This window comes from Drosophila mauritiana, chromosome X, assembly GCF_004382145.1.
Source record: "Drosophila mauritiana strain mau12 chromosome X, ASM438214v1, whole genome shotgun sequence".
Lineage (NCBI taxonomy): Eukaryota > Metazoa > Arthropoda > Insecta > Diptera > Drosophilidae > Drosophila > Drosophila mauritiana.
Window position 1 is genome coordinate 6292479 of NC_046672.1, and position 12383 is coordinate 6304861.

Genomic DNA, 12383 nt, shown 5'->3' on the forward strand with positions numbered 1-12383 from the left:
AGGAAGGAGACAGTGCTGGAAGTCGCGTCGCTTAAACCTACCAAACTATACAAAAAATAATGAAATTAGTATTAATCACATTTCAAGTTCTTAGTTTTTTTTTTCATTTCAATATAGAATTGAATTACACATTTATAAATTGATTATGAAACTAACTAAACATAGTATATATTTATATTTAAGTGCAAGGAAAGAAAATAAAAAACATTAAACATTCAGCTAGATTTAGCTAGAAACCAGCTATGCCATCCCTGAAACTACCGAATCCAACTGGTGGCTGCATAATATGCATATGCAGTGCGGTATTTTCACCCGGCCTTATTTAGCCATTTTCCGCTGTTGTCTCTCATTAAATCGCTGCCCAAAAAAAAATTTCTCGCCTGCGCTTGCGCTAAATGCTAGAAAAACCGTTTTAACCATCAAACGCGAATTCTTGAGCCGCGCCTAAACGAAACCGAGTGACTTAAGAACCAGAACGAAAACTCCGGGAAAATGGAAGCCAGCGAAAATCAGGGCTAACTAACGCAGGCAGCGGGGCCACCATTTTTAATTTCTTTGTTTATTTTGTGCCCATCTTCGCGAGCGAGCGAGACAGCGCGACAGCAACAGCAAGAGAGAGCGAGAGAGAGTGAGTGAGTGAGTGAGAGCGATCGACTGAAGAGAGCGCAGGAGGAGTTGGATATGGAAATGGGCATGGATATGGCAATGGGCTCACTCCAGGGATAACGGATCAAGTGCAAGCAATGGCCAGCAGCGCCGGAAGTGCGGCATCCGGATCCGTTGTTCCCGGTGGCGGAGGTAGCGCCGCTTCCAGTTGTGCCACCATGGCCCTGTCCACCGCCGGATCCGGTGGACCGCCCGTGAACCACGCCCACGCCGTCTGCGTGTGGGAGTTCGAGTCGCGCGGCAAGTGGCTGCCCTATTCGCCGGCGGTGTCGCAGCACCTGGAACGCGCCCACGCCAAGAAACTGACGCGCGTCATGCTGAGCGATGCGGATCCCAGCCTGGAGCAGTACTACGTCAACGTGCGCACCATGACCCAGGAATCGGAGGCGGAAACGGCCGGCTCCGGCCTGCTGACCATCGGCGTTCGGCGCATGTTCTACGCACCCAGCTCGCCGGCGGGCAAGGGAACCAAGTGGGAGTGGTCGGGCGGCAGTGCCGATAGCAACAACGACTGGCGGCCGTACAACATGCACGTCCAGTGCATCATCGAGGACGCCTGGGCGAGGGTGAGTGTCGTGCAGGACCGAACATTTTCCCATTGGCAGTCTAGTTGGAATTTTGAGTTGCTCAAGAATTTTTTATCAGGAGAATATATGGGTAATCTTTAAAGAGTGTGGTTTTACCTCTGATGCTAAAGACTTCGCGACGGATGCACAAGTCTGTGAAGTGTCCATAGATAGTTAAATAGTACATATTGTCCAAGTTCCACGGTTTACATCTCAGCCAAAAAACGTAGTAGATCGAAAAAGTGCACATTTTTTAATTTCTGATGCTCAGACAAATAAATGTGCATTTCAGTTTTCTAACTAAAATGAAATTAATTTTTTTTTCAAAATTTCCATTTTTGCAACATTAAAATTGGACAAAAAAATTCAAAAAAATTTGATTTTTTACTTTTGTAAAAGTTTGAATACAGAAACTTTCTGCCTTGAAAATAAAGACTAGAAAAATCATTCGCACTTAAATCGCTGGAGTTTTGGCTGAATTATGGTAATATGATCAAATTTTAGGGCCATATAAATGTATCTTTTAGATGTCATTCTTCCTGCACTAAAATTCCAATTGCAACTGCATATTCTAGCTTCAAACATAGATTTTAACTTAACTTATTCCTACTCCCTTGCAGGGCGAACAAACCTTGGACCTGTGCAACACCCACATCGGCCTGCCCTACACCATTAACTTTTGCAATCTCACCCAGCTGCGCCAACCTAGCGGACCCATGCGCAGCATCCGGCGCACCCAGCAGGCGCCGTATCCCTTGGTGAAGCTAACGCCGCAGCAGGCCAACCAACTCAAGTCGAATTCCGCCAGCGTGAGCAGCCAGTACAACACTCTGCCCAAACTGGGCGACACCAAGAGCCTGCACAGAGTGCCCATGACCCGGCAGCAGCACCCACTGCCCACCAGCCATCAAGTGCAGCAGCAGCAGCATCAGCACCAGCATCAGCAACAGCATCAACAGCAGCAACATCATCACCAGCATCAGCAACAACAGCAACATCAGATGCAGCACCATCAGATCCATCATCAGACGGCGCCCAGGAAGCCGCCCAAGAAGCACAGCGAGATCTCCACCACCAATCTACGCCAGATACTCAACAACCTAAACATCTTCAGCAGCAGCACCAAGCACCAATCGAACATGGCGACGGCGGCCAGTGCCAGTTCGTCCTCCTCATCGGCCTCGCTGCACCATGCCAACCATCTGTCGCATGCCCACTTCTCGCACGCCAAGAACATGCTGACTGCCTCGATGAACAGTCATCATAGTCGCTGCTCGGAGGGATCGCTGCAGTCGCAAAGGAGCAGCCGGATGGGCTCGCATCGCTCGAGATCGCGGACGCGGACCTCGGACACGGACACGAACAGTGTGAAATCGCATCGGCGGAGACCCAGTGTGGACACCGTGTCCACTTACCTCAGCCACGAGAGCAAGGAGAGCCTGCGCAGCAGGAACTTCGCCATTTCGGTCAATGACCTGCTGGACTGTTCGCTTGGCAGCGACGAGGTTTTTGTGCCCTCGCTGCCGCCATCGTCGCTGGGCGAAAGGGCGCCGGTGCCGCCGCCATTGCCACTGCATCCGCGACAGCAACAGCAGCAGCAACAACAGCAGCAACAGCTGCAGATGCAACAGCAGCAACAGGCGCAGCAGCAGCAATCAATCGCCGGTTCGATTGTGGGCGTGGACCCGGCCAGCGATATGATATCGCGTTTTGTCAAGGTGGTGGAGCCACCGCTGTGGCCCAATGCCCAGCCCTGTCCCATGTGCATGGAGGAGCTGGTGCACTCCGCCCAGAATCCGGCCATATCGCTGAGTCGCTGCCAGCATCTCATGCATTTGCAGTGCCTCAATGGGATGATCATTGCCCAGCAAAACGAAATGAACAAGGTGAGCAGGCGATAGCGATGTCAATTAGAGTAAGAGTTAATAAAATGCCATTCCCCTAGAACCTCTTCATCGAGTGCCCTGTTTGCGGCATCGTTTACGGCGAGAAGGTGGGCAATCAGCCCATTGGCAGCATGTCGTGGAGCATTATCAGCAAGAATCTGCCAGGACACGAGGGTCAGAACACCATACAGATTGTCTACGAGTAAGTGTGAATGTGCCGGTGGCCACTGAGCAATCACTTATAATCACTCTTTTCTTTTTCTGCATGGCAGCATTGCATCGGGCCTGCAGACGGAGGAGCATCCTCATCCGGGTCGTGCCTTCTTCGCCGTGGGATTCCCGCGGATCTGCTACTTGCCGGACTGCCCGCTGGGGCGAAAGGTGCTGCGCTTCCTCAAGATCGCCTTCGATCGTCGGCTGCTATTCTCGATCGGACGATCGGTGACCACCGGACGCGAGGATGTGGTGATCTGGAACAGTGTGGATCACAAGACGCAGTTCAATATGTTTCCGGACCCCACCTATCTGCAGCGAACCATGCAGCAGCTGGTGCACCTGGGCGTGACGGATTAAGGATTAGGTCCCTGTCCCCAGTAGAACCACCAACCTATCAACCACCCACCCACCGAAGTCCCCTCGATCATTCTCTTCCATTCGTCGTTAAGTTACTTTCTACATAATCTCAGTGTGTGTGCAATCCTCGTTTACTATGATATATTTTTTTTATAGATATATTGTAATAGCGTTCGAGCTGCTCGAACCCTAAACAACAGCAAACCACAATTGCAATTGTAGCTTCCTTTCCGCTCTTCCAATTCGTATTTGTACGCACTTACCCAATAAGTTGGCGTACATCATATGTATTAGCTAGTTAGTTAGTTAGTTAGTTAGTTGTAGCTGTAGTTCCCAAGAGAATCTTGACCCAAGACACCTACTAGTATTAGGCATTATCCTGATTCTTGATTCCTGATTCGATTCAAGCCAAGCCAAGCCACGCCATTCGAGTGTAAGCTGTGCCAAAATCGTAGCGCTCCCGTTTATAGGATATGTATATTGTTGATATAGCTAGCTATAACCATTGCCCATCTCTCCATCTCTCTCGGTTTCGAATTCGTCTCTATCATCAGATCCGTGTGGATTTTCTTTATATATCGCTATAGGATTAATAGTATTTTGAGAGAGGACTGGAGATGGGTAAATTCGATAGACTTGTCTCACTTGTCTTGGCCATTTAATCTCTTTCATTCAGCGAATTTGATGTGATTTTAATTTGAATTATTCATTATTAAACGGAGCATTTAGGAAGCATAGTTGTAACTCAGCCAGATATTCCATTACGCATACGCATATACATACATAAACATATTTTAACATAACCCATAACCATACGACATAACAATAATTTTTTTTTATCGAATCCCTTGCATACATTTGATGAATTGTTGCTTTCATATTGATATCATCGAGCATCGAACGAACTATCGTATACATCGCCAATATATAGCCTATATAGCATATAGCATGTAGAGATCGTACGGACAGCTAGCGGCTCCTGTCCGCGCCACCATATTTGATATGATATGATATGATTTTACTAAGTTGTATTTAGCACTGATTAGTTATTAGAGTTCATTGCGAATATTCCACAACAAATTCCACACGATTTATGTATGCATATTACGCATATATAATACAGTACATTTATATATAGTTCAAATAAAGTAACTTCATTCATGTTCAAATTAAGTTTTTCTTTTGGGACTTATTCAATCATGTTTTAGGGAAATCTTTCTTTTGGGACTTATTCACTCATGTCTAAAGGAAATCTTTCTTTTGGGACTTTTTCACTTATGTGTGTTCAAATGAAATCTTTCTTTTGGGACTTATTCACTTATGTTTAAAGGAAATCTTTTTTATTTGGGATTTTTTTACTTATATTCAAATCTTTTTTTTGGGACTTTTTCATTCGTGTTCAACTGAATCCTTTCTTCAGGAACTTTTTCATGAACATTCTAATGAAATCTTTTCATTAGGCTTTTTATGTTATATTATTCACTCAATTGTGAAACGCTGCTTGTAAACTAATTACCAGCACAAGCTTAAATTCCAATTAGGTGCTCTATGGCATTGTTGCATTGTTGCCAGTTTCTTACCAATGCGGTGCAATTCAAATCAATCAGTTGACATTTTTGGGACTTCCAAGGTTTAGCTGTTTTCAGTTTTCGGTTTTCGTTTTCAGTCTACGCCGCCGTGAATCACTTAAAATAAATTAATAAAAGACAAAAAATCAGATGCATTTTTTTTTTTTTTTTTGTCATTGTGCATCGGAGTGCATTGAGTGCGTGATGTGTTGGTGATGTTGGAAATGTTGGTGATGTTGGCGATGCTGGTGAAGTTGCTCCGGGCCATTTAAGGCGCAGCGGCAACAAGTTGAAGACGTGTTGTCGTTGTCGCCGTGTCGCCTCTTCAACTGCCTACGTGCTGACGTCAGGCAGGCGCAAGGACAGTGTCCAAAAGTGGCCAATATAACGTGGCCCAGAGCGGCTTTCACTGCTCCTCCAAGGGCGGACATCATTCGGTCGCAGCTGTTCCTGCTGCAAGGCGTTAGTTTGGCATTAGCAGCATTTGGCCAAGTTTACGATGTGAAAGAATCGAGGAGCAACTGAAAATTTGTAAATTTCTCTGGCTTTTGACCTGTCCCATAACAATGGTATTATGGGGTCATCAAGTGATCATCAGATATTGGGAACTTGTAATATTATCAAATGGATATAACTCTCTTTTGAGCTTGGGCACTTCGGTAGCCTAAAAATAGATGCCTCTCCTGCTGATGCGGCTGTTTTCCTTGTGCCAGTTGCATAAGCAAATGTTTTCCTAGAATTTACATCATTTCATGCAATCTTTATGCGATTTTATGCGACTGACAATGATCGCTGATCGTTGACATTCAACGCACGCAACACGACAGCGCGGCAGACAGAGAGCGATATATGTGAAGCGTGCGCCGTGGAAAGAGAGAGGTGACAACAAGTGCGTATTGATGATGAGATCGCTAATAAGGTGGTTTTGGCCAAAATAAAAAAGCCTGCTCCACTGACCCTGTGACATTCGCCTTTTTGTTTATTTTTATTTTTTTTGTCCTCAGCCTCGTCCTGACCATTTTCATTTTTTGTGACAGACACTAGCGATAAGGCCATTCGAACTGGTCCTCTTTTCCAGTTCTACATCTACATTATCCGTCTAGAAGAAAACGTCTTTAATCCTCATTCTAACATCAGACAACTCAACTGAAATATATGGTACACTCACAGATTTCATAGTAAAAAGAGCTATTATATTGGCTCATAACCCAAAAAGCACTTAAAGTTTTAGGTTGCACCAATGCCAATTGTATAACATGATAAAAAAAAAATTCCAATTCGCACGAGAAATTCGTATTGGATTGCCATGGCAAAGTCTCATAAGAAAAATATGCAAAGGGTTTGGCAGGCATTGACTTTGTTCCTGTTTATGTTCTTGTCTTTTTCTTTGTGTTCTTGTTCCTGTCTTTCCACTATACTCGCATATACCCCTCCCATTTGCACACCCAGTGGTCATTAGTCATGCAAATGAGCTGGGATTATCAAGTTCTGTCGCTCTCTCGCTCGCTCTCACTTTCCTTATCGCTCAGGATCAGCTGACGCTGAGAGATATGTATGTTGCATGCACTCGCAAAAATAGTTAACACGCAACACAGCTTAAGAAATGGAGACTTCCGACCTGAAGGCAACTTCTTTGTTTTTTCAATACGCACTCGTATCCCAAATTTCATATCAATCAGATGGTTTTTATATAATCACAGCTAGTATCAAGATAAGATCATCTACAATTTGCGTATCTAGAACGCCACAAAGTATGCTATGCTCGCTGCAAGCCACATGAAGTAGTCTCACTTTCAGAGTTCTCACGCCCTTTTCTCTGGACATATGTATGTACATATACTTCCTAGTTGTGGTCATGTTTTTCCCCAAGTGTAGAGAGCGTTGCAGTGGCAGTGGCGTCGACGCCGGCGTTTTGGGCGGCCGAGAGAGCCCGCGCCTAAATGCAGCAACAACAGCGGCTTGCAATCAGTCAAGAGCCTCCGCTCGTGCCAACCGCATCATTCGCCACGCCCCTCAGCCCTCCGCCTCCTTTGGCTTGCCGCACAAACCCTACTTCAAAACTCACTCGCTGTTGCATTCGAAAAATAGAAAAAAAAAACGTTTTTTAAAGTGTTTACGCGTTTCATTTTTTTTTTTGACTGTTTTGTTGCAGGACACTGCACTTCGTGTTTTGTTTTTTGGTGAAATAATTAGTATTTGTTTTAAGTTGAAACCCGACTCCTTCGAGTTATTAGTCGCGTGTGACAGCAGCAACATCCAGCAAATAAACCGCAAATCAATCAAACAATCGGCAGAGTTGAAATAAAAAAAAAAAAAAAAAAGGCAGCGCCCGCGTTTTTAACCGCGCGCAAGTCGCTGGCAACTTTTCGCCGGAAAGGCAGCCGCAACTTGATCTTTCCGTAAATTAAACTATTTACTGTTTAAATATTTGCCAAGTACACAAAAATACATACGTTGCTGCGCGTTGTTGCGTCGTCTAAAGTTACAAAAGCCTTCAAGTCGACGTCTTTCTCTGATAATAAGCTCAAAAAACAGCAGCAGCAACAGGTGGGTACAATTGCACAGTTACTACAGATATGTAAGCTATATATAATCTACTTACATATATAGATATATATGTATATTGGGCGGAAGATTTACTACAATGTTGGAGGAGGAATTCTAACAGTTTTGCGGTGATTTCTGCGGTTTTTCTGCTGCCTGGCGCCACCTAGCGGCGAATACTATGCTCATGGAGACACTGATTAAAAAAGGGTTTAGAGTTTAAACGTTTTAAACAATATTAAAAAGAAACTCTAATATGTTTAGGTTATTTTTTGTGCAATACAGTAACATGCATCATATCATGTTTTTTATTGCCTTGCTTTGAATTTGCCTATTTTACGCTTATGCTTATTTTACTCGCCATAAATCTTGACTTACCAAAAAAAAAAAGGAGTGATTTTCGATAATAAAACGGTTTTTAATTGGCCAACAGCAAAATATGACGGTTTCGTTTCGCCGTTTTGGTAATTCATGAATTTTATGCGATAGCCGATCGGCGGTTCTTAGGGCATTGGCCACACGCCAACCCACGCGATTTGTATAAGATACGGATTGGGTTCCAAAAAAAAAGATGTATCTTTTGGTCCGGCGGACATGGCTTTATTGGTCCACTGTTGTGATGGATGACCCATAAATGCGCTAAATGTCTGTTCGTCTGACGTCTGAATGCTTTGATTTGTGTTGTATTTAAATAGTTATCGTAAATGGGAAGGATTAGGATTATAGATTAAAATAGACAAGCTCTTTGAAATCCAACTATATTATTATACAAATTTCGTATTGTGTGCACCCACTGTATCAATCAGTTAAATTCTTTGAGACATATTTGAGCCGTAGGTGACTAACTTGACCAGACTTTTCTACCTGACCCATCCACAAAACGCAAATCCCGCGATCCCCACCTGAAAACCAATCGCAAGGTGCTCTCTTTCGAACTGGCTCAGTTTTCAAGTTCAATTGCTCGACTCAATGTTGGGCTCTGTTTGCCCAATTGTGGTTTTGAACTTGTTTGGCTTTTGCCCGAGCTTTTTCCCGGCAATGGCGCCCCCGGCCCCGCCCCCCTCAAATGGATTGCCAGTTGACCGAGCCCGTTGATGCTAACCAAAAGCGAAGCCAAAATGTTGCGGCCGTGCTAATCAAGCTTGCAACTCGAATGCACAGCTAGAAAATAAGTGGAATATACTTTTGAAATATTTCAAATGAAATTTTTGAGATTTTCTCATTCCTAGTTATTTTCGATGACCTGGAATTCGATTAGAAAGTTATCGATGTATTACTATTGGGTTTCAGAAAAATCATCAGTTTTGCTGCGTGCATTGATGGATGCACTTGACTGTGTTTTTCGTTTTTTAGTTTCTTTTCTAGTTTTGTGTTTTTTTATGTGTATGTATATGTGCAGCTGCTGTCCATGTTTGAAGTTGGCCATTTACGGGGAAATGTCACAACGCATTGGGGTGTGGGGATCTGACCGATTCTGGGCTATTCTATGCGATTCCGATTACGATTACGATTCCCATTCCGATTCTGGCTCGCCTCGTCCACAGTGCCCATAACACTACTGATCATGATCGATGGCCACTGATATTGCTCGGTTATTTTGCGTAGCCCCGGGCAGCAGCGACAAATTATAAACATCAAATAAATCAACATGAGAAATGTGCAGCGAAATAATTGCATCATCAGACAAAACGAGCAATCTCACTGGCCACCCTCTATGGAATTAATCTGAACTCTAAGCTATACTATCTGGCATATTATTCATTTATATATTCATTTTGCTTCTATTTTTCAGTCATTTCTGCCATGGAGGTGGAATGCGATCTGGGTGATATACAAAATGAGGAATTGCTGAGGAAAATGGTAAGTTTTTGGTCCATGAAAATCAATAAGCCCCATTGGAGGCCAGTTTATCCATGAGGCAGTTCATCGATTGTGTGCCAGTTCATTGGCTCCTTGACGGACTTGTGTCCCCGTTCCCAGCTCAATGCCAATGGCATTGCCTTTAAAGCCCTGTTTTTCCCCAGACGACAATTTCGAGAACTGGCCAGAAGCGATCCAGACCATCCATGGCCAGAGATTCACTCAATCGGTTAGTCAGTCGCAGTCGCAGTCCAAACCCAACCCAGTTCAACCTGGCCAAATTGGGTCATTTATGGGGTTGCTCACTGTAGCTCACTGGAGCTCACTTGGCCGCGTGGGCCGCTAGTCGCTGACTTGGCTCAGACGTTTGCAATAATCGTTAAAAAGTCGTTAGAAAAGTCAATGGAAAAACGATGACGATGTCGCATCGAGGGGATCTGTCCAAATAAATGATGATCCATCTATCTGCATAAGTCAAGAATGGCTGAGAGCAAGATGTGTTAGTTTCTGAATCGAAGCATGGATTACTTTTAAAATAGATATTAAGATAAAAGGGAAAAATAATAAAAAACGCATAATCTTATAAGGATAACGAGCATAACAAAGAAAAAAGAGCAGTATTACTTATAGTTAGAAACCTCATCGAAATAGAAAGTAAACTAGAATATGATAAGATCTATTTATGAATGATCCTACGATTTTAAGTATTATATCATACCTTTATAGAGGGTATAAGACAATAGCAGACCAGACGAAAGAAGAAGCGGCAGCAGCAGACGAGAGATAGCCCACGCAGGCGGTGTTGGAAAGAGAAAGAAAGATGGGACGTGAAAGAGATATGTATATATGGAGTGAAAGAGGGAGGGAGAGAGACAAATTGGGAGGCTGTGCTGCGACTGTGCAGTGACTGCGCTGCGACTGCGACGGACGCTGATAAAAAGCCTGCGATGATGACTCATTGGCCATGAATCAATTTCAGCTTTGGCCTCTGAGCCCGCTCCATTCGCGCTCTCTTTTTCTCTTTTCGGCCAGCTATCTATGCTCCTTCCTCCTTGACCAGGGATGGTCATTCCTTTTTTTTTTATTTTGCTCAAATGTAATACCAGCTTGTCTAATCAAATAACATTAATTTAACTCACAAATGCGGCTTTTACTACATTAATATGTCCATAAACAATTGTGAATAAATTACAGTGCTGTCGCGAAGATAACAAATTTTTAGACGTGTAAAGACAACACCTGAAATGTCAATGAGAATGGCAATCAAATAGCGCACGATGATTTGCCAGTAAATCTTATCAAATTTCAGCCAATTTAGAAACACTTTCTTATCTAATCAAATAAAATTTATGTGAATTTAACGAGCAAAGCTTCCAAATACACACAGCATTTGCTATAAAACTATAAATATTTTTTCAATTAAAATCGAATGCATATTCAAAAACCATCAAGGATAGTGTGTGCATCCCTGGGCGCTCAGTTCTCGACTCAGAATAAACCAAAACGCCAGAAAACAGCGCTGGTTAGCCACGATCCGAGTTTCTTGGCCATGAGGCGATTCAATTCAGCTTCGAGTACGAGTTCGATTCGAGTCAATTCGATTCTATTCGAGTCAATTCGATTCGATTCAGGCGCGAGTCAAAAAATCGCGTGGGTCGCCAGCCGTCGACTGCTGAATAAATCAGTGAGCCAAAGTTGAATTGGCACACACGGAGTAACGAATAAAAAGAAAAAAAATATTTAAAAAAAAAATTGTATAAAAAACATAAATAAAACACCCGCGTATGGCAAATGGCCATATGCAGCAAGTGGCCAAATGGTCAGTCAACGGTGGACAGTGGGCCACAAATGGCCGGTGGACAGTGCGGCAAATTAGAACGACCGTCTAGTCACGACGTCTGCGTCTCCATCTGCGTCTGCGCAACGTCTGCGCCAACGTCGATGAGTAATTTTTTTTTTTTTTGGTTCCGTTCGAGATTGTACAAATACAAATCGCAGTGGGAATGGTGGGCGCCAGCGGCTCGAGTGTTTTCCAAAAATGCTGAAAATAGTTTTGAGCCAAAGGTGTTTATTAACATATTGCAACAATGACACCCACCTCCGGCCGACGATCAAGTGATTTATTATTGTCGATCCGCACGGACACGGATTCTTTGCACAAAAGTCCGAAATTAAACACGTTTCAATGCAATCGGAGCGGATGAGCAATGTAACAAAATATTACTTACACTTTTATTAAAGGGAAGTGAGGGAATTTGTTTTGTTTTGCAGAAAGATGACTCGTTTTGGTAAACATGCACACCTCTGTAATGGTTTGCATTTCTGAATTTCCCATAGCCTGTTTCAAATTTTAAAATTTTTCAATGTTTTGCAGAAAGATGACTCGTTTTGGTAAACATGCACACCTCTGTAATGGTTTGCATTTCTGAATTTCCCATAGCCTGTTTCAAATTTTAAAATTTTTCAATGTTTTGCAGAAAGGTGACCCGAAACTGATCTTCTAGACCCCATAACTTTGCTCATTTTGCTCCAATCTCTATGTGGCATATCTCAAAATGTAGGCAATGTAATTACCTACAAATCTGTAACACCATTTAAAATTTTTTTTTTTTTCGATTTTTATCAATTTTTACGGGCTACCACCGATTGGAAAATTATTGAAAAAATCGTTAAAATTTTTTTAGCTAGCTTATGAAACCAGCTGTTTGTACTTAATGAGC

The 12383-nt window shown here is 43.3% G+C and overlaps 2 protein-coding genes across 13 annotated transcripts in view; both read left to right on the forward strand.

Moving 5' to 3' along the window:
* The first annotated feature begins 743 nt into the window (after nt 1–743).
* Nucleotides 744–4602, forward strand: LOC117147131 (protein deltex). Its single transcript, XM_033313909.1, has 4 exons — nt 744–1232; nt 1853–3118; nt 3178–3320; nt 3391–4602. Exons 1-4 carry the CDS (start codon nt 744–746, stop codon nt 3689–3691), a joined length of 2199 nt encoding a protein of 732 aa, XP_033169800.1. The 3' UTR covers nt 3692–4602.
* A 2638-nt stretch (nt 4603–7240) lies between these two features.
* Nucleotides 7241–12383, forward strand: part of LOC117147129 (microtubule-associated protein futsch) — a 39749-nt gene continuing 34606 nt past the window's right edge. For 4 of the 12 annotated variants that reach the window (XM_033313899.1, XM_033313900.1, XM_033313903.1 and 1 more), the window contains exons 1-2: nt 7247–7806; nt 9596–9663. In XM_033313899.1, coding sequence (XP_033169790.1) covers nt 9607–9663 — 57 coding nt within the window. In that variant the 5' untranslated portion in view covers nt 7247–7806; nt 9596–9606. Of the gene's footprint in view, nt 7807–9595; nt 9664–12383 lie in introns of all 12 variants that reach the window. The other 8 variants (XM_033313895.1, XM_033313898.1, XM_033313896.1 and 5 more) reach the window with 4 other exon arrangements.

Bases quoted from the DNA above. Each gene is read 5' to 3' on its own strand.
- LOC117147131 (XM_033313909.1), top strand. From the start codon at position 744: ATGGCCAGCAGCGCCGGAAGTGCGGCATCCGGATCCGTTGTTCCCGGT. The intron at 1,233-1,852 runs GTGAGTGTCGTG...ACTCCCTTGCAG, and splicing joins TCGAGGACGCCTGGGCGAGG to GGCGAACAAACCTTGGACCT. The intron at 3,321-3,390 runs GTAAGTGTGAAT...TCTGCATGGCAG, and splicing joins ACCATACAGATTGTCTACGA to CATTGCATCGGGCCTGCAGA.